The 24,239-nt window shown below is 34.7% G+C and overlaps 1 protein-coding gene across 1 annotated transcript in view; it reads left to right on the top strand.

Annotated features, from left to right (window-relative positions):
- LOC107187112 (Kv channel-interacting protein 4-like) overlaps nucleotides 1-24,239 on the top strand; it is a 133,484-nt gene that overhangs the window by 42,973 nt on the left and 66,272 nt on the right. Inside the window, exon 5 of the mRNA XM_015575120.1 lies at nucleotides 21,629-21,702. Coding sequence (XP_015430606.1) covers nucleotides 21,629-21,702 — 74 coding nt within the window. The remainder of the gene's footprint in view (nucleotides 1-21,628; nucleotides 21,703-24,239) is intronic.

The following is a 24,239-nucleotide window of genomic DNA, read 5'->3' as shown; positions in this document are numbered from 1 at the left end:
ACCTACTTGTTCGGAGCATCGTAGTACAAGCGTAGCGCGTAGCCACCGCTAGCGCGGGAACTCGGCTGGCAAACTCGCGCTCTGATTGGTCGCGGTTTTTCGTTAATATCTCGTAAACGAAGCCTCAGTCTAAATTTTTGCTAAGGAAAAAGTTGTTCCAATTCACCCCCCGAGTGCCACATTTCCGGGTCGGAGGACATTTTTGGGACACCCTGTATATATATATATATATATACTTTCAGTGAATATTGATGTCCAGGGATTATTCAGAAACATTATGGACCATTGAATTTCTCTGTATATTAGCTAAATGACTGCATATTGAAAAATATGCTCCATTAAAAATGAACTATTCGACGCCTCGCTTACCACATTGAGTGCCGTAGTCATCATCGGTGACCAAACCCGTTAAATTATAAGAATATTCAATCTCTAAATGATGATATTTATTTAATCTTCCGAGTATACATAGTAGTAAAGTAATAATTTCTACAAGGAGTAGGTATACATTTCAACACGTACACAGTACGTAGGTACTTGTACCTATATATGTATAATTTAATTTTAGTGAATGAGTTGCTTTATGTAAAAAATAGTCATTTCAATTTTTTCAGCATACATTGTTATTTTGTTGCATTTCTGCATTATCTTTCTACGTATAGCAACGTATAAATGTCGTTGTCTTTCTGTGCAAATCTTATTATACATTTCTATATAAAAAACAGTAGTATGTAACCGTATGTTTGTATATTTCATTAATTCGAGAGAGATTTTGCTATTTCCCTATACTCCGCCTGATCTGAGGGCGGTTACTCTACTTCTTACTTCAACGTTTCTGACTTAAATCGCGTAGGAAGGCAGGGTTCGTACCTTCGGGCACAGAAGGACCTCGAGTGGAATAGATACTTGTAGAGAACGGCAAACAATTCTGGTAAAAGTGTTATATATTCTGATATGCCCTTATTACACGTTCATTTATATCGCTTCGCGACACGGTTTGGAATCCGCGTGATTAATATACACGCAAGCTTCGCACCCACCATAGGGGTTCAATACACACTTCGACTGTTATATTACCGGGAACTGCCCGATTCGCGGACCTAGCTAGAGATGCCTTGAAATCTGTCGCAGCAGGTGGTGGTCCTGCCTATAATTCGGGAGGAATTTTCACGTGGAGGCACACACAAAACCTCCGTCAGTCCGCGATGCAAAAAACGTCGGTGAGAGGTACAATAATGTGGCCCCTGCACCGATTTCCAGCACCGGTAGACAAACGTCGATCGTGCTCAATCGTACACTCTGGTTGGGAACGAAGCCACGTGACTAGACGTCGCAGCAGCCGATGATTCTGCCGATAAATCGGGAGAACTTCTCGGGTGGAGACACGCACTGAGTCTTAGTCAATCCCCAGTTCTAAAGACGCAAGTGAAAGATACGTACACGTGGTCCCAACATGTGTTTCCAGAACTGAAAGAGAAATTTGCCTTCCCCTTCAGGGCATAACCAATAAGGAAGCGAGGTTTGGTAACGCCTTCAGCGAATTTGGAGGAAGCGACGACACGAAGATCAGACACAAACCAGAACTCACCCGGTGAACATCACACACACACACACACACACACACACACACACATACACACGCACACACGCACACAAATACACAACTTGTAAATACAGTTATTACGAAACAATCAAAGTGTGCTTTATTTTCGGTTTCGAAATCTAAAGATCGTGTAACGGTTCGGCGATTAAGTGCGAGCATTGCACGACCTAACATTTCCCTAATGACGGATTATTATTGTCATGTTAGGAGTCACAATGTATTTCGCATATCTCTTCTGTTCTTCATTTCAATTTCGTTACATTAAATATTTCTGCTGTAAGGTGTATGCACAGGTGTGAAGTTAAAGCAAGTGTAAGTACACAAGACAGGCGTAGTTCTCTGACAGTCGCAATTTTTCTTCGTGCACAGTTTTATAGCTGCAGGCTGCATGTCGTATCGATATCGTGATTTGTTTGCTGTTCGACGTAAGAGAAAGATCGAACAAGAATTTACGCGCGGCGAACCCGGGAACCTTGCTAAAAAAAAGAGTTCAGCGACAAATAGGTGTGTTTCGCCCGTTTATCTCATGTCAGCGCTGTGCACTGATACGCGATAGATCATTCCTGCCAGCGTTAATTTATGCATTAATATCAATTAAAACGACTGATACTACCCACTATAAATAACAAAAAATTCCATCTCGATGCAAATACCCAGTTTCTAAATATCAACAGAATTTTGAATATACTTCAATTTGCGGTGTCAAGCTATTAAGCAGCAAACAAGTCCATTGCTAGAACGCTATTATTTTATATTACAACTAAAAGCATAATGTTGACATCGTTAAATTCTTATTTCTACGAACAAAGATATTCGTTTTGTTTAAACGGTTTTGGTAGGATCGAAAATTAATATAAAAGGTCGAATTGGAAATAATTCCTATAAACAAAAGACATATCTCAGGGACTATTTACGCATACATTATACATTATAGCACCAATAAGAATCTCGTCTGTGATTATAGTTATACCCCAGTTACCTATAGATAATGCTTTGACGATTTTCTCTAAAATTGAGTAAAAACGAGAAATCGCTAAATGAATTTTTTTTCTTAGTTTATCGGTCCCCCACATGCTACCGAAGCTTTGACGTTTACGTTGGGGACACCCTGCATAATTCTTTTCAGAAAAACAAATTTCACCTTCATACGTCCTCTACGCGTTCACCTACAAAAAATTACTTACATCAAATTATCCCCTCTCCACCCTGCCCCCAAAACCATTTTACTTTTATCTGAAACATTTTTCGACATCATCAACGGTTTCGAAGACATTAGCAGTGAACGATTTACTAATGAGTCACCTTGTATACTGTATCAAAGTACTTGCAGCTTTTCGGTATAAAAATCTGGACGTACATAAACGTCCGTTTTCATACCATCATTTTTCTCCACCGTGAAAGGTTTTAAATCAAAGTTTGCATTCAAGATAATGTATTCTCATCAACTTTCTCAGGAGTACATATGTACATGTACGGCAAATTAAATTATAAAAATTATGTCCCGTCAATTATAACTAATACTACTCGTTCAAAGTCACCCTAAAATTCCCCGCTATTTTTTATAATTCTCGCGTAGTACATAAAGGTAACTAAATAATTTACGTACAAGTTTTACAATCGCGTGAATAACAGCTGCTCTGTTCACGTGCAACAAGCTCACGAATCTCACCCCTAACGTTTCCTACAATTTATTGACCCCTGGCTATTATACTGTAGTTTCATTAGCATTTTCAATAGTACCGTCGACCAAAGATTGAAATCATCATATCATTGTAACGATTGTCCCAAAAAACGCATACAGCATTGTAGTATACACATATTATAGCAAACCCTTTTTTATGTAAGATATTCTGTAAAATATGTTCATATCGATTTAAAGTAGGTACTGACTTTCTTTATAATAATTACATATTATGATTTAGATGTAATAATTTTTTAACAATGTTAACCTTGACTAATGACATATGTATTATGTAACAAGTTTCACATTACAACTTCTTCCTTTTCCGAATTATTTGATGATGAATATTTTAAAACTATACATTGGGATCCCTTCTTTCTGTAAATTAGAAAAGTATTATAAAGTAATAGAACAATTATGTCATTACTAGACTACGGAAGTTTCTATAAATTTCCAAATTTTATGCTAATATATAGAAACTACAAATCTGCAGAGCTGTATTTTCAGTATTAATGGTTCCAAATTTTATTATACTCTTCGGTTTACTGTATTTTTCAATTCACATGATACTATAAATCCATAAACATCTGCAGTCTAGTCATTACAAACGAAACATTGTGTACATTGAATGATAAAAACAGTAAGCATATATAGTATACATTTAATACCATAATTTTGATATGTAGGTAGAACTTTGGAAAACAACTTTTGGAAATGTGTTGCTTAGCACTAGCAAATTGGACAGAATACCACGTAACAATATATTTTTGACGTTATTCCTGTAACAACGAGAATCGTGTTTACTAGAGTTAGAATGTACAATCAAATATACAATGTGAAATTCAACAACCAAAAGTACCATTACAGTTTCTGCTGAAATTATGCAATACTTCACGACTATTTAGCTTCTGCCAGAAACGTTTCAGACGTACTTTAGAATGTAAATTTTCTTCCTATTTCTTCCATCATACTCTTAGTAGCTAAAAACGTTAGAAGAATATTTAATAACCGAAGTAAACAACTTTCAAATTATTTTCTCATGGATATTTTACATCTGAGATCGCTTGTATTTTGCACTTTACTTTCGTTCTTGTCTTTTTATAACTAAAATGTGACAAAATTTTCCATATTAAAATTGGGGTATAATCTTTCTTAAAATATTATTTTATTTTTATTTAAGCTTCCTTTGATTTCACTCATTTCGAAACTCTTTTTTTCCGTTAAAATGAAATACCAGAAGTAAACATTAAAATACTAAAAAGAATTCGTTCAAAAACTTGGTTGTAAATTGCATTATGTGCAGTGTACAGAAGTAGTGAGTCATTTATTTATAATTAACAGGATTCAAAATTCAGAATGAATTCATTTAACGTTTAAAACACACTGAACAAGTTCATTACAAAATTTTTATTTAGCTAGTCTAATTTCATTAAATAATTCTTCTTCTAATGCTTCTACTACTAAATTCAATATATATTCTACTCGTTACATTACTTCTTCGTATAAACTACCACCACAATAACAATTTTTAACGATACATTTCACTGTGTTGGATTCCATTATTCTCTTTTTTATGAAACCAACCATTTACGTGTTTCACTAGCGATTGTTCGGATTTTGAAATGTTTGTATCTGACGTGCTGACAAATGGACTCGGAAGCCACCTTTTTCCGACGAGATGAATTAACAATTGGATATGACAGTCAATTTCTGTATCTAGAATTAAACATTTCAAAAAAAGTTCGAACTTATGTACTATCCAAACTACTGTATTTGCTACACAAACCACATCTGGTTTAAAGTAATAAATAAATTAATGAAAATAATTAAACGTTTCAAACGAGGGAAGGAGGGGGTAAAACGTGGCACAGACGATAAAAAATAAAATGTATTCTAGATATTCACAAGTTGTTACTGAATTGGCGGCACAACCAAAAAATGAAGGATTTACTGTAATAAATAAATCAGAAACGTAGAATAATATTTTTTATATCGGGCTACATTTTTGGAAAAATAATTCTTAAAATTTCAGTGTCTGAATTATTTTTTATTATTTCTACTTCAGTGGTCATTGACCGTAAGACATTACTTCAAATTCTATCGGTCTGAGTATCTTCGTTAGGGTTGTATCACTTTATTGTGAAACAGAAGTAAAAGTAAGCCACTAAAAATGTTCACAAATAATAATATAAGTAGAAACTGCCAGTAACAGTCAGACACGGGAAAACAAACCCTCATCTTAAAAAGTTGTAAACTGCACTGTCAAAATGCTTTTTTGTTTTTTAATGCAAAGCGGTGCTCGTAAATAAGAAAATATAAGATACCTATTCCGAAATCTGACCCTTCGACGCGCCGTTAGAAAAAATAATCACGCGTGGGTTAACTTTCTTGAATTCACCTTGTTTTTGAAAATAATTGACGAGAAGATGTACTTTCGAGCAATTATGTTTTTTTATTTCCGGAATGGGAAAATCGCAGTACATAACAGAAAAGATTTGCTATGTGTATGATGATGATGCTGTAAATGAACAGAACCGAATGTTTGTCATTTCTCGCTTTCAAAATAAAGTAATGATTACTTTTGGAGGACGCTAGATGTGTCAGTTTTCAAAATATGTCTATATTTCATTAGTTAGGAGCACTGTTTTGTATTGAAATAAAGAAAACATCATCTACTACAGAAATCCGACAATACTTTTTGACCAACTTAATGTAATACATTACTGATACATAATATACCACGATTTCAAGTAAACCTACAAATAAAAATCCGAAATTAAATACGGCCTTAATAATACGAAATAAATGAATTCCAGATGCAGATCTTGTAAATATTTATTCATGTTGATGTATAAAGTTCTGAAAAGATCCACTTTAAACACCCTACATAATGAGAATGATGTATATATATGTGAAAGCACGTGCAGTTGAACTTGCAGTTAAAAGGTCTTAATTAACTCCCAGATGAATGTAGCGGTACTACTTGAAAGTATCTTTTCGTAAAATTCGAGTACCTCTCACAACGTTACGTAATAAATTGCAGCAATTTCACATAACTCGAACATGAAATACACTTTTAAAGCACTCATGGTAAATGTTGATATATTTTTTGTGAATCTTATTCATAAATGCATAGTTCTACATATACTTACTGTGCATTATTTTGTAATCTCTATTATTCACATGGCATCATTGTTCTATTGTATAATACAATATCGTACATGTATTAGGTACGTGTACTAATGAGTAATCCATTATTTTCCTAATTATATACACTGGGCGCCAAATTTAAAGCATCACTAAAATTTGCCGAAAATATTGGTCATTTTCAGATGCCTATATCTTCGCGAAAAAACCTATAAAAAATATTGTGACAGAGCAGTTTGTAGCCCGAAGTTTTTAGTTTTTGAATCGGGAATTCAAAAATTATTTTTATGTAGATTGTTCCTTTTTTTTTTAATGATGACGCGCAGTAAGCGAGTGTTAAAAAATGTTGGTCAAGTTTGAGAGGATGCATGGGCCAAATGAAATTTTTTCTAGTAATTCCAATGGAATACTTTTAAAAAGCAAACTTTTCTCTTTAATTTCGTTTTTTTAATGTTGTTGTATAGTTTTTATTGGCCGAGTCATTCGTCATCAAATGAGAAAAGGTACTTTCCACTTTGAGCGCCTGTAACTTGCGAACGCATGATCGTATAGAAAATTCCAGAAGTGATTTGGAAAGCTGAGATATTTATCTTTAAAGACCTTTAGTTGCCAATTTGTTGAAATTTTTGTTCGTCGTCTACAGTCCATTTCAAAATAACGTAAAATATTGCATAATTACCATTTTTCACAAAACACGATGCCATTTTAACAAAAAATGTGGAATCTTCCAGGTGTCTACGTTTTTTTTAAGTTAAAAGTACACGTAACCCCTGTACCAAAGGCCGCATTGATCAGATTTTTTTTACCCTGTGCCCTCGATAGTGAAACTTGCGATACAGTCTGAAAAATTGGTGAATGACTCTTTTGCGGTACGTTTCCTCTTTAAAACGATTTCGCAGCGTTTGAACTGTTGTGGTCTGTGTCTTCTTAGTTTCACTTTATTTTAGAAGAAAGTAGAGATGTCAGAAATTTAGCAAACACATTTTTATACAATCTCTTCGCAATGACAAAAAGTGAACAATGCGAAGTGACGAGAGAGTGCAGATGGTGTGTATATCCTACCCTTTCTTAGTTATTGCGATAGATACACTCTTCTTTTTTTTTACTGAACTTAATTTGGTTTTTTTTACCGAACTTCTTCCTTTCCATTGCATCTCCTCGCTGTGTAATGAGATGAGTACCTTGGCATCTGCCAGCGAGACGTTGGCTTGTAACGTTAGTACTGCGCACTGTCTGTAGGTGGCCGCGGCGCCGCGACGATTCTCACAGTTGAGGCTTGCGAGCCCCAACTTGATAAGACGAACCGCGAGTGTGGGTGGGTACTCATTAGAACTGGTCTTGCAGTAATTGCATCACGGATTTTTTTTCTTGTTTTTAGCAATTATATTAAATCCTTCAGTTTCCTCCTCTATTTATTCCTATCGAAATTTTTTTCTTAGCAAATTTTTCACACCTTTTCTCTTTCTTTAAGCACTTTATTATGCCTAGACGTCACCTCTCTGATTACGAAATTGGTCGACTGGTAACACTTTTGCAGGAAGGTTGCAGCCAACGACAGGTTGCTAATGTTCTTGGTGTAAACCAGTCAGTTGTGAGCCGTGTCTATGGTCGATTTAGAGAGACTGGGTAGTACGTCCATAGATCGGGGCAAGGACGCAGACGCGCGACAAGTTCTCGAGACGACAGAGCAATTACGCGACGTCCTCTTCGGGAGCCCTTTGTTATCGCACGCACTATTGCGGAACAAATTTCGTACCGCAGGCAAAACCCGCCACGCACGATCTCTAACAACACCGTGAGGCGTCGATTGAGGGAGGCTGGCTTACGTTCGAGGCGCCCGGTACGAGTCCCGTTGCTAACTGCTAGACATCGACGGCAGCGTTTAGCTTATGCTTGTCGTTACATACGCTGGTCTCCGCGTCAATGGACAAATGTCCTTTTTACAGACGAGTCCGATTCTGCCTCCGAGAGAGCGACCGGCGGGAACAAGTTTGGCGTCGTTGTGGCGAACGTTACGATGCCAATTATACAAGGCCGATCACCGCGTTCTATGGGGCCGGAGTATCGCGGTATTCACGTACACCGCTAGTTATTCTTTCACGTGGTGGTTTGACCGCCATGCGGTACGTGGACGAGATTTTGCGCCCCGTTGTGCTCCCTCTGCGTCAGCGTATGGGCAACCGCTTTCTGCTTATGCAGGACAATGCAAGGCCCCATGTTGCACGCTATACGCAACAATTTCTTCAAGAAAATCGAATACCAGTTCTGGACCATCCACCAGTGAGCCCAGATTTAAATTCCATTGAACATGTTTGGGATATTCTTCGGCGTCGGTTGCAACAGCAATACCCAGACTTGGCGAATTTAAGGCAATTAGCGCACGCCCTCCGCCAAATTTGGCGAAGAATACCACTGTCAATCATACGGAAGTGCATTAATATGCGCAAACGATTAAAAGAAGTAATCAACCGGAGAGGCTGTAATACCCATTATTGAACACAACATACGCATACATGCACGCACGCACGCATCGGAGAGTGAGTTTGGAGTCAAAAAATACTGTGGGAGTGACGAACCACAGGGTCTCATCTCTCCATGCTTGTACATACGCAGTGAAGCGTAAATCCGACAGTGAAACCTCCTCGTGGTACGCCTTAGGTAATGCTAATGCCAGCAGTATTGTGCACCTTTTGTCATTGCGAAGAGATTGTTTAAAAATGTGTTTGCTAAATTTCTGACATCTCTACTTTCTTCTGAAATAAAGTGAAACTAAGAAGACACAGACCACAACAGTTCAAACGCTGCGAAATCGTTTTAAAGAGGAAACGTGCCGCAAAAGAGTCATTCACCAATTTTTCAGACTGTATCGCAAGTTTCACTATCGAGGGCACAGGGTAAAAAAAATCTGATCAATGCGGCCTTTGGTACAGGGGTTACGTGTACTTTTAACTTAAAAAAAACGTAGACACCTGGAAGATTCCACAATTTTTGTTAAAATGGCATCGTGTTTTGTGAAAAATGGTAATTATGCAATATTTTACGTTATTTTGAAATGGACTGTAGACGACGAAAAAAAATTTCAACAAATTGGCAACTAAAGGTCTTTAAAGAGAAATCTCTCAGCTTTCCAAATCACTTCTGGAATTTTCTATACGATCATGCGTTCGCAAGTTACAGGTGGTCAAAGTGGAAAGTACCTTTTCTCATATGATGACGAATAACTCGGCCAATAAAAACTGTACAACAAAATTAAAAAAACGAAATTAAAGAGAAATGTTTGCTTTTTAAAAGTTTTCCATTGGAATTACCAGAAAAAATTTCATTTGGCCCATGCATCCTCTCAAACTTGACCAACATTTTTTAACATTCGCTTACTGCGCTTCATCTTTTAAAAAAAAGGAACAAACTACATAAAAATAATTTTTGAATTCCCGATTCAAAAACTAAAAACTTCGGGCTACAAAATGCTCTGTCACAATATTTTTTATAGGTTTTTTCGCGAAGATATAGGCATCTGAAAATGACCAATATTTTCGGCAAATTTTAGTGATGCTTTAATTTTGGCGCCCATGTAGTTGTTTACTAATTAATACATGTAACATACTATTCCCTTTAGTATAATACTGTCTACGTACGATAATTTCCTATTAGACATTGGTCCTAACTTCCTAATTTAGTTTCAAGCTTATTAAATTCAAAATATGAATTTTATTCTGTAAAATATATTTGAATAAATAATAACATAAAATTAGCAATTTCCAATTTCGACAGGTCATAAATACCTTAATCACTGCACAACGTTTGACAGAACTCATAGTAAAACTTAAAAAGGATAGAGTCTTCATATTACCAAATGCTATAAATACTAAATAAGTAAATACTAAACCAAAAACATTGACAAAAATTTACCCGTATGAAACTGTATTTTCGAAAATATCAGTTTTGTATTAATATAATGTATAAATTGAATATGACTTATTTAGAATGTCTGATCGGTACTCATTATTTCTATGTGTTAATAACATCCTACTTTCTACCTGCTAATAACATTTGTCTACTCATATGAACATCAAAAGAAAGTTCGTATATATACTATAAATATCAGTACATTCATAGTTCAAAGTTATCACCCATAAGGATCTATTGTTTTCGTTAAAGAGGAATATGGTTTTGCTTATCTAAAGACCCTCCAACATGCTATTAAGTTAAATCAAACTCCTTTGTATAATTTAGTAAAGCACCATACATCGAATTGAAATTTATTCCTCTGAACCTGTCTAGACACCGTTCAATAAGAGAACGTTCAGAAATACGATACGACGGTCCACAGGTCGAAACAATGAATTATGACAATACGGCAACACATATTCCCAAATAACGATTTTAAAATGCCGCCTATGTAGAGAAAGACAATGCGATTTGTATTAACCAAAATACTGATCAATAAAATTGTGTACACTGAACATTAATTCATGTATGAAAGAGCGTATTTGCGACCGTATGTAAATGTTTCTCTCGTATTTATTTATTTATTCCGCTATTATATGGACATTTAAAGTCAGTGTACATGAAAATGAATTAATTAACCATTCATATGCTATAACGGTTGTATGAATTACAAAATAGTTCATAATTAATTAAGAATTTTTAGCAACCGATACAATACAGATACTTTTATTTGTTCACCCCTTTACTCTTCTTCAGTGTAATTTTAATGAATTTAATATTATTGTAGTTGCATTGAATATTTATTAATATGGCGTGCTCATTACTTAATGTATTCTGCTTACTCGAACAGCATTAATTTTCTTTTCACTTCACTTAACCCTCAGACATCACACTGGTGCGAATTTGCACCAGCGAAACATGCTTTCATCTGTAACATTCTATTTGGCTGGCATAGTGGTTTAAAATATTCATAGTTAAAAAATGATTTTTCATTTCTGTAATTATTATCTTTGAATTTCTAAGGTAATTTTACCCTAAAAAGTATGTTATGAGTTCAATTTTATTCTCTTCAAGTTCTTAATCATCATAAATCAAAATTGCAATTCGTACTGGTGGTGTGGTGTTTTCGTATGTTGAGGTGGGGTGTGGTGTTTGAGAATTAAATGGACGAATAATATTTGTCTATAAAAGCTTCAATAAGGTGTACTAGAAACACAAAAGTGATTTTAAAAGCTGTTAATGTCAATATTTAATCGTGTTTACGTTAACTTTCCATTAATGGACATCTGTTCACACGTGACCCATAATAAACTTCCCAATATATAGAGAAGTAATTACAATATAGCATACGCATTCACGATACTTACGTAATTATTCAAAGGGATACCTAACATGCATACAGAGTGTCTCCGAATTGGTGATATAACTTAACAAATGGTGATTTTACATGCGAAAATAAGTAAAAACTATAGTATCAAATTGATTCGTATCACGGTTCGTTTTTGTGATAATCGAATTTGAATAATTGCTGGACCCGCGTGCAATAGAATAGAACTTGGCTAATGTGTCTGTTCATTAGATTCCCTGTCTACTTAATATCGACACAAGTATGTATAATCAGTCGCAGAAGTATTCGTACAATTCTTAATCATAGACTTCAAACGATATAGTTTACATACTTTAAAATTCTTATTGATAAGAATATACAAGGTGTCTCGGACTTCCGCTTCTGGTCGCGAACGTAACGGACGTACGAGAGAGTGTGGAGTTTTGAGAGAAGGATAATAGTGTGAGGAGGTAAAAGAGAAGAGTGAGAGTGAGTGAGAAAGCTGAAAAGACGTAGAAAGGAAAGGGGACAAAAGGGATAAGTGAGGGAAGAAGAGAAATAGAAGGATAAGGGTCAAAGAGAAGCATTTGAAGGTTAGGTTATAGGTAGCAAGTGAGACGGTGCGGGAAAGAGCAACAGAGGCAAGTGACGAGATCTGTGGGAGAGCGGTGAAGTTAGAAAGAGTTGGAAAAAGGAGGGAAGTTTCAAATAGGAGAAATAGGATAAACGAGGATAGAAGGTGTGATAGGAAGTTAAATGGAGGGAAGGAAGAAATAGGAAGAGAAGGAAAGGGGAAGCGTGGAGAAGAAAAGAAAAGGGGGACGAAAAACGAGGAAAGATGTAGGAGAGACAGTTTAAATAGTGTAGGGAGTAGTGCAGGGAGTTTAGATAGTTGGTGGGGAAAGGTATTAGGTAAACTTTCAAAATTGATTACTTTTGCATGTAGGATCATCTTCTTTCGGTTTGTACCACCAATTCGGAGACACCTTATACATATACATTGTATAGAATTGCAATATTGTTGATATATAATTTACAAATGCATTTACTGTTCCTTACAAATATTTGGGATTTATGTTATTTTTGGATAAAGTTAATTGAAAACAAATAAAATGAGACTCCAGTGTAAAAATGACTTCAGAAACAAAAAGGAAGGGAATTTCAATACAGATCTGATGTGACCCTGTCTCTACTATGCACGTGATGATCAAACTTTTAGTTTAACAGTTTTGTGTTTTAACAGTTTCACAATTTTATAAAGTACTTCATAGGCATGTATTATAACGTTACTTTAATTACTCGACATGAAATTTTTAACCGGTACAACTATGTAGACCACGGATTTAGTGCATTTATAGCATATGTAATTGCATGAAACAAAATACAATAAATATTACAGAAAAATTTTAGAAAGCCTTCAACTTTCGTTGAAATTAAAAAAATCCTTAGTTCAGAAAATAAATTCCTCTTCGCGTTCAGTTTTGGAACTTTACCACTAAAAATATGTACTTACATAAGTACCTATCATCAGTGTATTCAAAGCTCTTGCTGGTTGTATCCGGGTTTATAATATTATAATTTTATAATTTTAAGTTTATGATATTATAATTTTAATATAACATCTCAAACGTAGAATAATTGTGTAATTACATAAAGAGGTAAGACCATATGTCGGTGGTGACATGAAATATTGTTCATGGGTAAAGTAACTTCGATACGGTTTGTCGTGTTACGTTCCGAACAAAATTCTTTTTTTTCTTTTTCTTTTGCTTCGGCTGTGATGCGTTACGATAATGCATAGCATTGTGGGAGCTCCCTAATGGAACGCAGTACGGTCTTTGATGTTGATAAGATAGTTTTTCTCATTGGCCACGCAAATAAGCTGTATATATGTATAACGCATTCTTCTCCTTGGAATCAACGTGGTCCCACGTTCAGAACGCTTGATTGTAACGTGACGTAGATATTTGCTTCGCCGAACTACCGAATGTAAACCTCTGGCGTTCGGTCCGATAAAATATCGAGCATCTCGAACCTTCTTCTTCGCGTGCGCAGTTAAATTCAAAATCATAATCTAAATTGTTATAGAACTCGTAGTTTGATTTCAAATTCTAAATCATATATTGTAAGAAACGATTGAAACTTAAGGAGCCAAAAAAACTCGCGCAAACAATGATGGTATAACCGAATATATATTTGCTACGTCGTCTCGAACAGTGCGTGTCAAACGAACGCAGATACAAGAATGACCCTCCTCGACCGGGAGGTCCCTTCGTCGTCCACGGAAAACTCCTCAAGGGTCCGAGGCTAATTTACGATGTCCCAGGCGTCGTGCTGTCGGGCCCCGTTACTGCGCTCGCCTTAACGTAAACAGTGCAGCAGCGATCTGGACATTCGGTCGTGTTTATACGACGCTTGCGTTGAAATTTCTAACAATATCGAACTCCATTGCTACACATCGGTCTGCCCAGTACCTACTATACATATGTATATTATTTCGTATGTAAGAGAAAACGCATATCTGATTTTAACATTTACTATCTGTCTCATTGGATAATAGTCATGTTCATATACCATTTACTTATTTGTGGAAGTTATGCCTTTCTCTCTATTCGCGTCATGTAAATTAAGAACGTTCCGTCTACAACGTTATCAAAATTCGGCGTACGTTAACATATTGAAACATAACAAAGATTCCCATAGCCGTGACTGAAAGAGTAGGGAAATTAATTCGGAGAAACCAAAGGAAGAAAGTTAGATTTAAAGGAGGAAGGACATACACACTCCTATCACGCGATCAATTAGCGAATCATGGTTCTCAACGCATTAATCTCGCAGCCTGATTCGTCAGGCATCACAGTAATGCAGTGTAAACAAATTCGGACTAGGCCCGCTCTTGTCTTTTCAGAGGGTACAACGCTGCGACACTTTTTGATGTACAATGGCGAGGTGCGTGTCGAAGGGTCCGTGAGGTATTATTTGAGACAGAGTTTTGTTCGCGCTAGCCTAAGAGCTAGAAAATACGACAAAAGGACTCATACCTTTACGAAAATTCACTTCATAGTTTAAATATTTTATTCTCTTTGTTTTCTTTAGTTTCATTACTTAGTGTTAACAGTTATTATTAGTTTTAACAGTTGTATTTCGTGACTCTGCTCAATTTGACATAAATTCCGTACTTAAATTCAATTAATCACAGTGCGTGTGTGTTCTTCCTCATTAGGTTCGATTTTGATAATACCCAGAGATACGATTCCAAAAAAATAAAAGAAAGAATTCCAGGAATTTCGCAAAAGGAAATTTTGTTCGATAATAGTCCAACACCATTAAAATCTAGGTGAGTCGTTTCCCTTACTCTTCCAGATCAATTCACGATAAATTGTCAGACAAATAAACTCCAGTAGTTGAGTTACAACTGTGAGGTTTCCCTTATTGGAAATTATTTGTATTTTACAATTTGTATACACGTATTTGGTTGTCTTTGAAGTCTAAAATTCAGACCGTTCCGTATATGTACCGAGCAACTGTGCGTTATAGTATTCTCTTGGCGATAACCTTTGTTAAATATTCCTTCTTCTCATTATATTCGTATACTTCTTTTTTTTATGTTCATTCTATCATTTTATATCTTGAGTTATTAAATTGTACATATTTAAAATTTTATACTATTATTATTATATCATTTTACCAAAGTTATGTAAGTTCCTAATATGATTCAATATATATAATTCTCTGTTTCTAAATTCAAATCATTTACTTTCTTTTATATTACCTAGTATTTATCTTCCCAAATTTCCAAACAAAACGATCTGGTGAAAGGGCCCTTATGGGACTAAAGTATCGACAAACCCAAAACAAAAATAAAAACCTTAATTGATTGTGTTTTAGACTTTATCGTTCACAGTTAGTTGGGGATATTTATTCGTTGCTGTTCCGGGTAAATTCTAACAAAATTTACTTTAGCAGGTCGCACGCGTGTTCCGCTCTGTAACTAAACAAACACATCACGTTACCAAAAATTCACATTAATTGGATTTCTGCGTTTTTGTATTGCATTATTTCACTAAAAGCATAGAAGTCGTAATTACACATATACACGCGCGCGCCTCGTACGTAATAGTCGAATCCATCTATGTATCGGAGACAGAAAACTTATACAAAGTTAAAAGAAAGGAAATGCGAGCTCGAGCAGAGAATAAGTACAGAAAGTTATTGTTAGTACTCGATAGACAGCCATTTCCATTCCTGCAAGTATTCATGGGAGGTTCCGAATCCTTGAAATACGAAAAATAAAACTTTGTTCTCCAAACTTTAAGAAAATTGATTTCGCGATGTAATTCTCTCAAAATTAATATCTACGAAGGACAAGTTCTTTCGGTGAACCATTCAGATGTACTATATGTTCTAGTATCTCTGAAATAGTTATTCCGAAAAACTGCGATGTTACGCGAAGAAAAATGATTTATATATGGTGAAGAATATACAATAGATGTTGCACTTTTTATCTGGTGTACCTTAATTACTTAATTCATTATGTAAAACGTACCTTAATTAATTCTTACTTCTATCTTTTGTAAACCAAAATGTAATAATAAGACCGCAGATTTTATGCCATTATAGAAAACTCGAATATGAAGTACTGAGAGATAATACAGAACATAATGATAATTAATTAATCGATCTTTGTAAGATGAACAAGTCCAATGATTTCATAACTGCAATATCTTCCAGAAAGCGACTTCAATATCTGCTGCTAGTTTAATATCGCTTGTTTGTTCAGTGGAGGTAAACTATGTAGAAATTTGCACAGTGTCGTCAACTGTGACGTACACTCTAAGTCCACAAGCTATTTTGATCGCTTTGAACTAAACGATTAAATACCAATACTAGATGTTGGTTATAAGACATAATTTGAACAAATAATATAATATAAAACAATAATATAAACAAATAATATAATACATAATTTTAACAAATAATTTATAAAGAACGATAATGAAAAGGAATGGAATTTTTTAAAGGAATTTCATTTACATGTATACTATAAACTGAACATACATATATTATATACATGCAACATAAAATTAAAAGTCTACTAAATTATTTTGGAAGGAAGTTAATGTACATATAAACAACACTTTAAATTTTGTTTGCATCACAGTTTCTAATTTTTGTCGAATCCTACTAATGAAGATACACAAAATTAGAAAGGGATTAGCAAGACTAACGAATGTTGTATTAAATAGATGGACATAAGTTTCACAGAAATAATAAGTAATGGTTTATAAGTTTACACAGATAAATGATATACACTCACAAATTAAAAGATCAATTTGATGATCAGATTACAAAGATATGCTTATGGTATGTCACGAGCATACCAAGTGTAATAAAATTAAAACTTTAGAGCGTTTTTATATTTTATTATAAATTTCTGCAAATTTGTAATAGATAAATGAATATATATTCAACTCTCGTTTTAAAATATAAATCTGAAGAATCTAAGTTTGCTGAAGGGTCTACAATTAAGTGACGACAATTAAAAAAACTTGTAATCGTTCAAGATTCTAGTGTAAACGCTGTAAGAAAACGGTTTTTTAGGATTTTTGTAAAAAAAAACTATAACACATAGAATAAACAATCAGTTTGGGGTTTATTAAAATACATTTCAAGATATAACAAAAATTTGTTTGTTATTTTGTTTAAGATATAGGTAATGCAAAAACCAGCAACGACTGTGACGTTAAAAAAACGGATGCCCAAACGATGTATATCAAATCTCCAGATCCACCCATCTTAAATCAAAAAACCAAAATTTTTCTTAGAAACTTATAGGGATGGTTATCATGACAAGCAGATTCAGAAGTTTTGGTAAACCAATATTACCTTATAATTAAAATATATATATATACTTACCAATAAACCATTCCTTATTTACCATTTTTTAATGAAAAAATTACCTATTTTGTTAACACTTTCACAAAAACAGGTACCAATCAGAGAATTTTCTTTATTTTTCAATAAAGTTGCTTAATATGATAACCATCTGTATAAGTTTTAAGAAAACTGTAGTTTTTTTATTTCAGATGAGTGGATCTCGACATTTTCTGGGCACCGTTTGAGCATACGTTTTTTAACGATACAGTCATTGCTGGTTTTTGCAGTACGCATTAAACAAAATAATATAAACGAATTTTGTTTATATCTTAAAATGTATATTAATAACCCCAGACTGATTGTTTACTGTATGTACAATATTCTTCTTTCACAAAAATCCTTTTTGCAACGTTTTTTACAACGTTTACACCAGAATGTACCCTTTTAGTACTAGGAAATTTATTATACTTCCAATTTTAATATTGAGTCATACAGATGTTCAGTCCCATATGTTGAATTATACATCATTTTCGGGAGTTGCTGGTTTTTGCAGTACGCATTAAACAAAATAATATAAACGAATTTTGTTTATATCTTAAAATATATATTAATAACCCCAGACTGATTGTTTACTGTATGTACAATATTTTTCTTTCACAAAAATCCTTTTTGCAACGTTTTTTACAATGTTTACACCAGAATGTACCCTTTTAGTACTAGGAAATTTATTATACTTTCAATTTTAACACTGAGTCATACAGATGTTCAGTCGCATATGTTGAATTATACATCATTTTCGGGAAATTCTTTTTTCCGTTTATGTAAATTTATCCCACCTGTTTGTGTGACATGAGCTTTGTGGAAAATCTTTATCTCTTTATTTAGGGTCGTCCTACATTTTTGGAGGATTGTAGTTTAGCAGATTTATAATACTGGTTGCTAGTCTTCTATCATTAACAAAATTTGTGCACTGTTAGCAATCAGTAAAACATATTGAACTTCATAAAAGTAAAACCGTTAATTATTGTTAAATTAATTTTTCAAAGGAGCTATAGAACATTAATCTTCTGCTCTTCGATTGCGGAATGTAATAAAATTAAGAATTAGCATTAAAATAAACAAATGTTAACAATAAGACTTACAAAGACGTAACAATAATAAAACAAATTTACAAATTTAATTATTAGAATTAGGAGTTATTATGCAGGATGATAAGAAAAAGATAATCTAAATACGTTAGGGGTTTATAATTTGAGTAATACTCACCGAGTGGAGTAAAAAATGCCTAATTATCGTAGGTCCTAAAGCAAAAATGAACTTTAATATTTACGAGCGTTCGATATCGTAAGTGAATCTCGCCGCAACATATAAAATGTAAATAGACAATTTGGTCTAGAAGTACATTAGTTCAAGGTTATATGAAAATAAGCAATAAAAGATACGGAAGAATTATTTGAAAATGTTCGTTGATCTATGATCCGCAGATATGAGTTTGTATTGAAAGTGGAAAGAAGACATATGAAACATCTGTAACAAATGTGAAAACAAAAATTTACATTCTTCTTTTCATGAATGGATTTTAAGACGTATGTTGATTAGATATTTTTTATTAGGTATAAACTATTTGCTTATAGAGTTGAAAATAATTACTATAATCACCAAGGAATAGTTTTGTTATGTAAGAAAAACCTAATGAAATAATGTACATTTTTCCACATTCTTAATATTTAATCTTCCAACGTATAAATTTATACAGCAAATATCCTGGAAGTTTAAAAAAATTCTCGACTGTTAGGGTTGACAGGTGGCATGGCTGCATCATCGCAAAGATATTTCTTGAACGAAAAGTTTACCAGATGCCAGTTTCAGAGGGACTACCTCCATTCGAACGACTCCTCTAAAAATTTCGATGTGTTCCTTCCGAATTATCACAGTGGGACGTTCGTAGGAGTACTAAGAGGGTAAAGTAGATTAACTCGTCAAAGTTGTCGAGTTTGTATGAAACAGGCTGCTAACAGAAGACGGTTCTGCTGTCATTTCATGCTACGACAAAAGTCGAAAATTAATTTTCCCTTCTGGACTTCTCTGCGATACACAATTGCGTGAAACTAGTCGTCAAATAATTTTCTAGGAATTTAACGTGAGAGAATTGTAAAATATCTCAGCGTTTTGTAAAAAATCATAACGTTTAGAAACTATCGAAATTTATTATTTTCATCCCGCTGATGTCAAAAAAATTGCTTTATACACTCTAAATCATTATCAATTGCTATTCAATTTAAATATTTTCATTACTATATATAGTAACTTATTATAACGTATGGAAAGTATAATAGTTTTAAGTTATACATAATTCTATATGCTATCGTCTGATATACAGTGAATGATCACATTATTATTAGAGCCGCAGTACGAAAAGTATGTCGTTTTGTATTTGTGTAGAAATAAAATGAGATATAATCAAAATGATAGTATTAAGGTTTTTACACTGACAATTTTTAATCAATAATTGTTAACGAAACATACACGAAAAGTTAAACGTAGGTTATGCTACTGCGAAAAAACAGTTAAAATCGTAAAATCGTAAAATCATTAATTTATGCAAGTGACTCTAATAATTTAATCACCCACTATAATACCAGTCCAAATGAGCTACATAAATTATTTTAGTTTAGATATATTTGCGAACAAAAATCATCATTTGCCTAAAAGTACGTGGAGAACAGCTTCTTCATTAGTTCGGTCTATTTCGCTTGACAGGTTAACGAGTTCTTTGTGTAGATCATTTTCGCCCTATTAATCCTTCAGCAACTCTTACCCAAGGGAAACAGTACTCCTGTTAAATAATTTGGAGTATAAATCTTTGCTTTAAATCAGAAACATTTCCTCTAGACAAGTGGAAGTTATTAACGCACACTGGTAGAGTTTCAGTTTACGAGCCACAGTAGATTTGACGGTCTCGAAAGGTTTCTTAGGAAAGCCATTGAGAGTTTTCCACCTTGGAAATTGAAGCACTTATTAAGGCTATCCTTCCGTTTTACAACACGAACGTAATGTTATTACAGACAAGTGGTTTCTTTCTGATTAAATACTTTTACAATATTACATTCGTTGTTCTTAAATATTTTTACCACAGAAAAATATTGGTAGGTTCCTTAATTTTTAACGTGTAAAATATTACCTCTGAATTTACCATTATTGTAATTTCCGAAAAAGTGTGATTCCTTATGTGAAAATAAGTGATATTTACAGAATATGTGAAATGAAATTACAATAAATACTTTTGTAGAAACATTTGCTTTCGGAAAAGTCACTTGAAAAAATTCATAAAAAATTCTGTCATCCACGTGTTTGGAATACTTACGTGTAAATACAGTAGACTCTAATTATATTGCCATGGACGGGGCTGTAGGAGAGTAGAATGGCAATGTACTCAGAGCCTCCTCCATGCTAAATTCTGTCGTCGTAGCCTCGGTCTCGGCGCCTGCGCAAAAGTTGGATCATGCTGGTGCGTGGGCATACGCAATGTGGTGGGAGAGCGAATTTGTGTGCGTGAAAGTACGTGTGAAAAGGAAGTGCCTTGCGTGGCAATATAGTTAGAGTCCACAGTAGTGAAATTAGATTCTTTAGTGGAAATATAACAGCTGTATAACTCTTTCATCAGAAATAAGATATTATAATATCTTCTGCTAGATCAATGCTACTAAATACTTGTAGACTCCGGATCTTCATGCAACTTTTGATCCCTAAAAATTTATTTACGAAAGCTAAAAACAAACAGTTGTCTAGTGTATTATAGGTTCTGCCAGGTCCCAAATAAAATGAAAACTGTACTGCAGTTTATTAAACTCTTTAGCATACAAAACTTTAAACTATCGGGTATATTATAAATGCACAAAATCAGTAGCCTACTAATAAAAGAAGAACTAATTATGTAATTGTGATTCATACACGAGAACGTGTTGCAACGTAATGATAACCAATATTTAACGAATCATATAATGAATGTGTTTATAATGAGTATATTTTATCTGTTTATGTGTAGCCAACACTAGCCAATACGCGCATTACGTTTTCAACACCTTGGACCAGGATCATAGTGGTATTCTCAGCTTTGAGGTAAGTTCATTCTAGGTATTGCTATACAATATTTTACATGTCACTATATAAAGGTTTATTGACAAGTACATAATATTGACTCCTCCAATTTAATATATTTTTGTAATGGGTACAATATATTACTAAGCCAGTATAAGCTAACTATACTAACTATACAAACAAAATATGGAAAGTTGATCACAGAAATTATGGTTACTAGTATCAACCATTAAGTGTATTAACGAATTGAGGGTAGTGGTATAACTCTAAACGGAATGGTACTATATTAAAAATACGTTGAAAATGTATAATAAGCGGGATTTTCTTTTCTGTGGCAACAAATCTGAAAATTCGTGAATTATTTGAAATGTAACTAGTACTTGTTTGACTATTATTTACAATTCCTACTTGCAGTAATCATTAATAATGGTACAGCATTATTTGTATTCTATTGAACTCGTTGTAATCTATTAGTTCTACTACATAGTATTATTTTATATCACATTATTGGGAAAAACAAACAATACCACTTTCATGTATACGAACTCCCACAAAAGTAGAAATAACGAATGATGGGCAGACACGTGAGCAGTAAATAGGCAGGAGTGTGCCGGTACTCGACATTTCAGGATCGGTCGGGTCGGGACAAGTCAGGCGAGAGCGACCGGAATCCCGACAGATGTCGGGTCCCGAATGATATTTTCGAGAACTTGGGGGAACCTCGCGAGCACGGCGGCCGAGACGGCGGTACCGCCGTCTACCGCGAGATGATATAGCGCGGGCGATAAGAGCCGCGAATCGCGGCAAATCGGGACCGCCCGCAGAGTCCGAGCTAAAGACTCGTAACCAGGCTCTTTTGTCCGAGCCGCCAGACTACGGTCTGTCAATCCGTTCCTCTCCCGGGTCTGTACGCAAGTATTCGTTGTTTCATATTCTCTCTTGTCGTCGACGGTTCAAATATAACTTTGTTCTTTACATATCCCCATATGTGACGCTTGCGCTTCAGTGACTCCCTAAATGTTAACAAATGTTGGAACAACTTTGATGTTTCGAGTAAATAAATGTTTGCAAGCCCGTGGTGGACATTTTGAACATTTTATTTCTTCACGAATAAGCGAAGGACTCAAGCGCGTATAATTCAATAACGCAATTTCCGAGCGCTTTAAGTAAGTACCTACAAGTCGAAACTTTAAACTGTTATATATCTTCATGGAAATATCTGACAACAAAATCTTACAAACAAAATTTACTTGATTTTTAGGGTATGTAATATTTACTTGTTTTTTAGGGTATGTAACGTTTTATAGGGGGTTCCATTTAAAATTATAAAGGTATCCCCGCCGCCCTTAAAGGGGAAGGGGGGCCACTTCACGATTATGTAGTTGGAAAGGCCCTTCAGATTCATGCAATTTAAAACCAAGAACTTTAAAATCGATGGCATCGTTTTCGAGATGTAGAGCTGTTAAGAGTTATGTGGGCCACCCTGTATATACAGGGAGTCCCAAACATGTCCACCGACCCGGAAATGGGGCACTCAGGGGGTGAATTGGAACAACTTTTTCCTTAGCAACAATGTAATCTGAGGCTTCGTTACAGAGATATTAACGAAAAACCGCGACCAATCAGAGCGCGAGTTTGCCAGCAGAGTTCCCGCGCTAGCGGTGGCTACGCGCTACGCTTGTACTACGAAGCTCCAAACAAGTAGGTCAGCATGCATCGCAGGAAGCTGCGTATAATAGCGAATAAAAAAGACGTAACAAATAAAATCATACTTTTTATCATCTGCCGTTTGTTCTTTAAAGAGATTAATGAATGAAACGTAAATGTAGGCAAATTATGTGTAACGTAAGAAGGCGAATACAAATTTACTTTTTTGTAAATTCCTTTTTACGAATTTGCAAATTTCCTTTTCAAATAACGTGTGAACGAAAAGGTAATGTAACAGAGAATGAATGAGAAGTGATCGTAGTTCGGTTTTGGTATAAAAATTCGTAGTGTAATAACGGTCAACAATGTTACTGATAATGAATAAGTTTCTTCAAAAAACCCGAAGAAAAACTTAGATACAGAAACTTGCAGAATTATCGCCGGAAATAAGCCATAGCTTGCGTTAAATTAAAAAAATAATAATCAGCAATAAATTGATTAGAACTCACCCTTTCGGAAATTCACCTGCAGTTTGCAAACCTGTGTCACTAGGTCACTGAACCGATCCTGATTATCGACTGCCGAAACGGTTTATGGCAGAGTATCGCCCAGTTCGCAGGTGATCGCAGGTATACCTCACCAGCCGAAGTTAAGGGTCGTAACGTCAAGTCCGTCCTGGTTATTCCACCGAATATATCAGACGTTTTACGTAGCCAAACACTTGCACAGAAGCACCCGCATATCCGTTATTCTGTACGTGTTATCCTAGAACCGTTGGTTTCGTTTTACCTAAATCTTGTCGTGGTGAGAGTGAACTCACAATGTAACGATGGGAAACTACTTGGGGGTAGAGGAAGCCCTTTCGGAAAAATTCTGTCAGTCGGTTAGCAATCGGGCGACAGAGATGTTCA

The sequence above is a fragment of the Dufourea novaeangliae genome, unplaced genomic scaffold (assembly GCF_001272555.1).
Source record: "Dufourea novaeangliae isolate 0120121106 unplaced genomic scaffold, ASM127255v1 scaffold103, whole genome shotgun sequence".
NCBI classification, from domain to species: domain Eukaryota; kingdom Metazoa; phylum Arthropoda; class Insecta; order Hymenoptera; family Halictidae; genus Dufourea; species Dufourea novaeangliae.
Note: the sequence above shows the minus strand (reverse complement) of the source record. Positions and strands in the feature narration are given on the sequence as shown.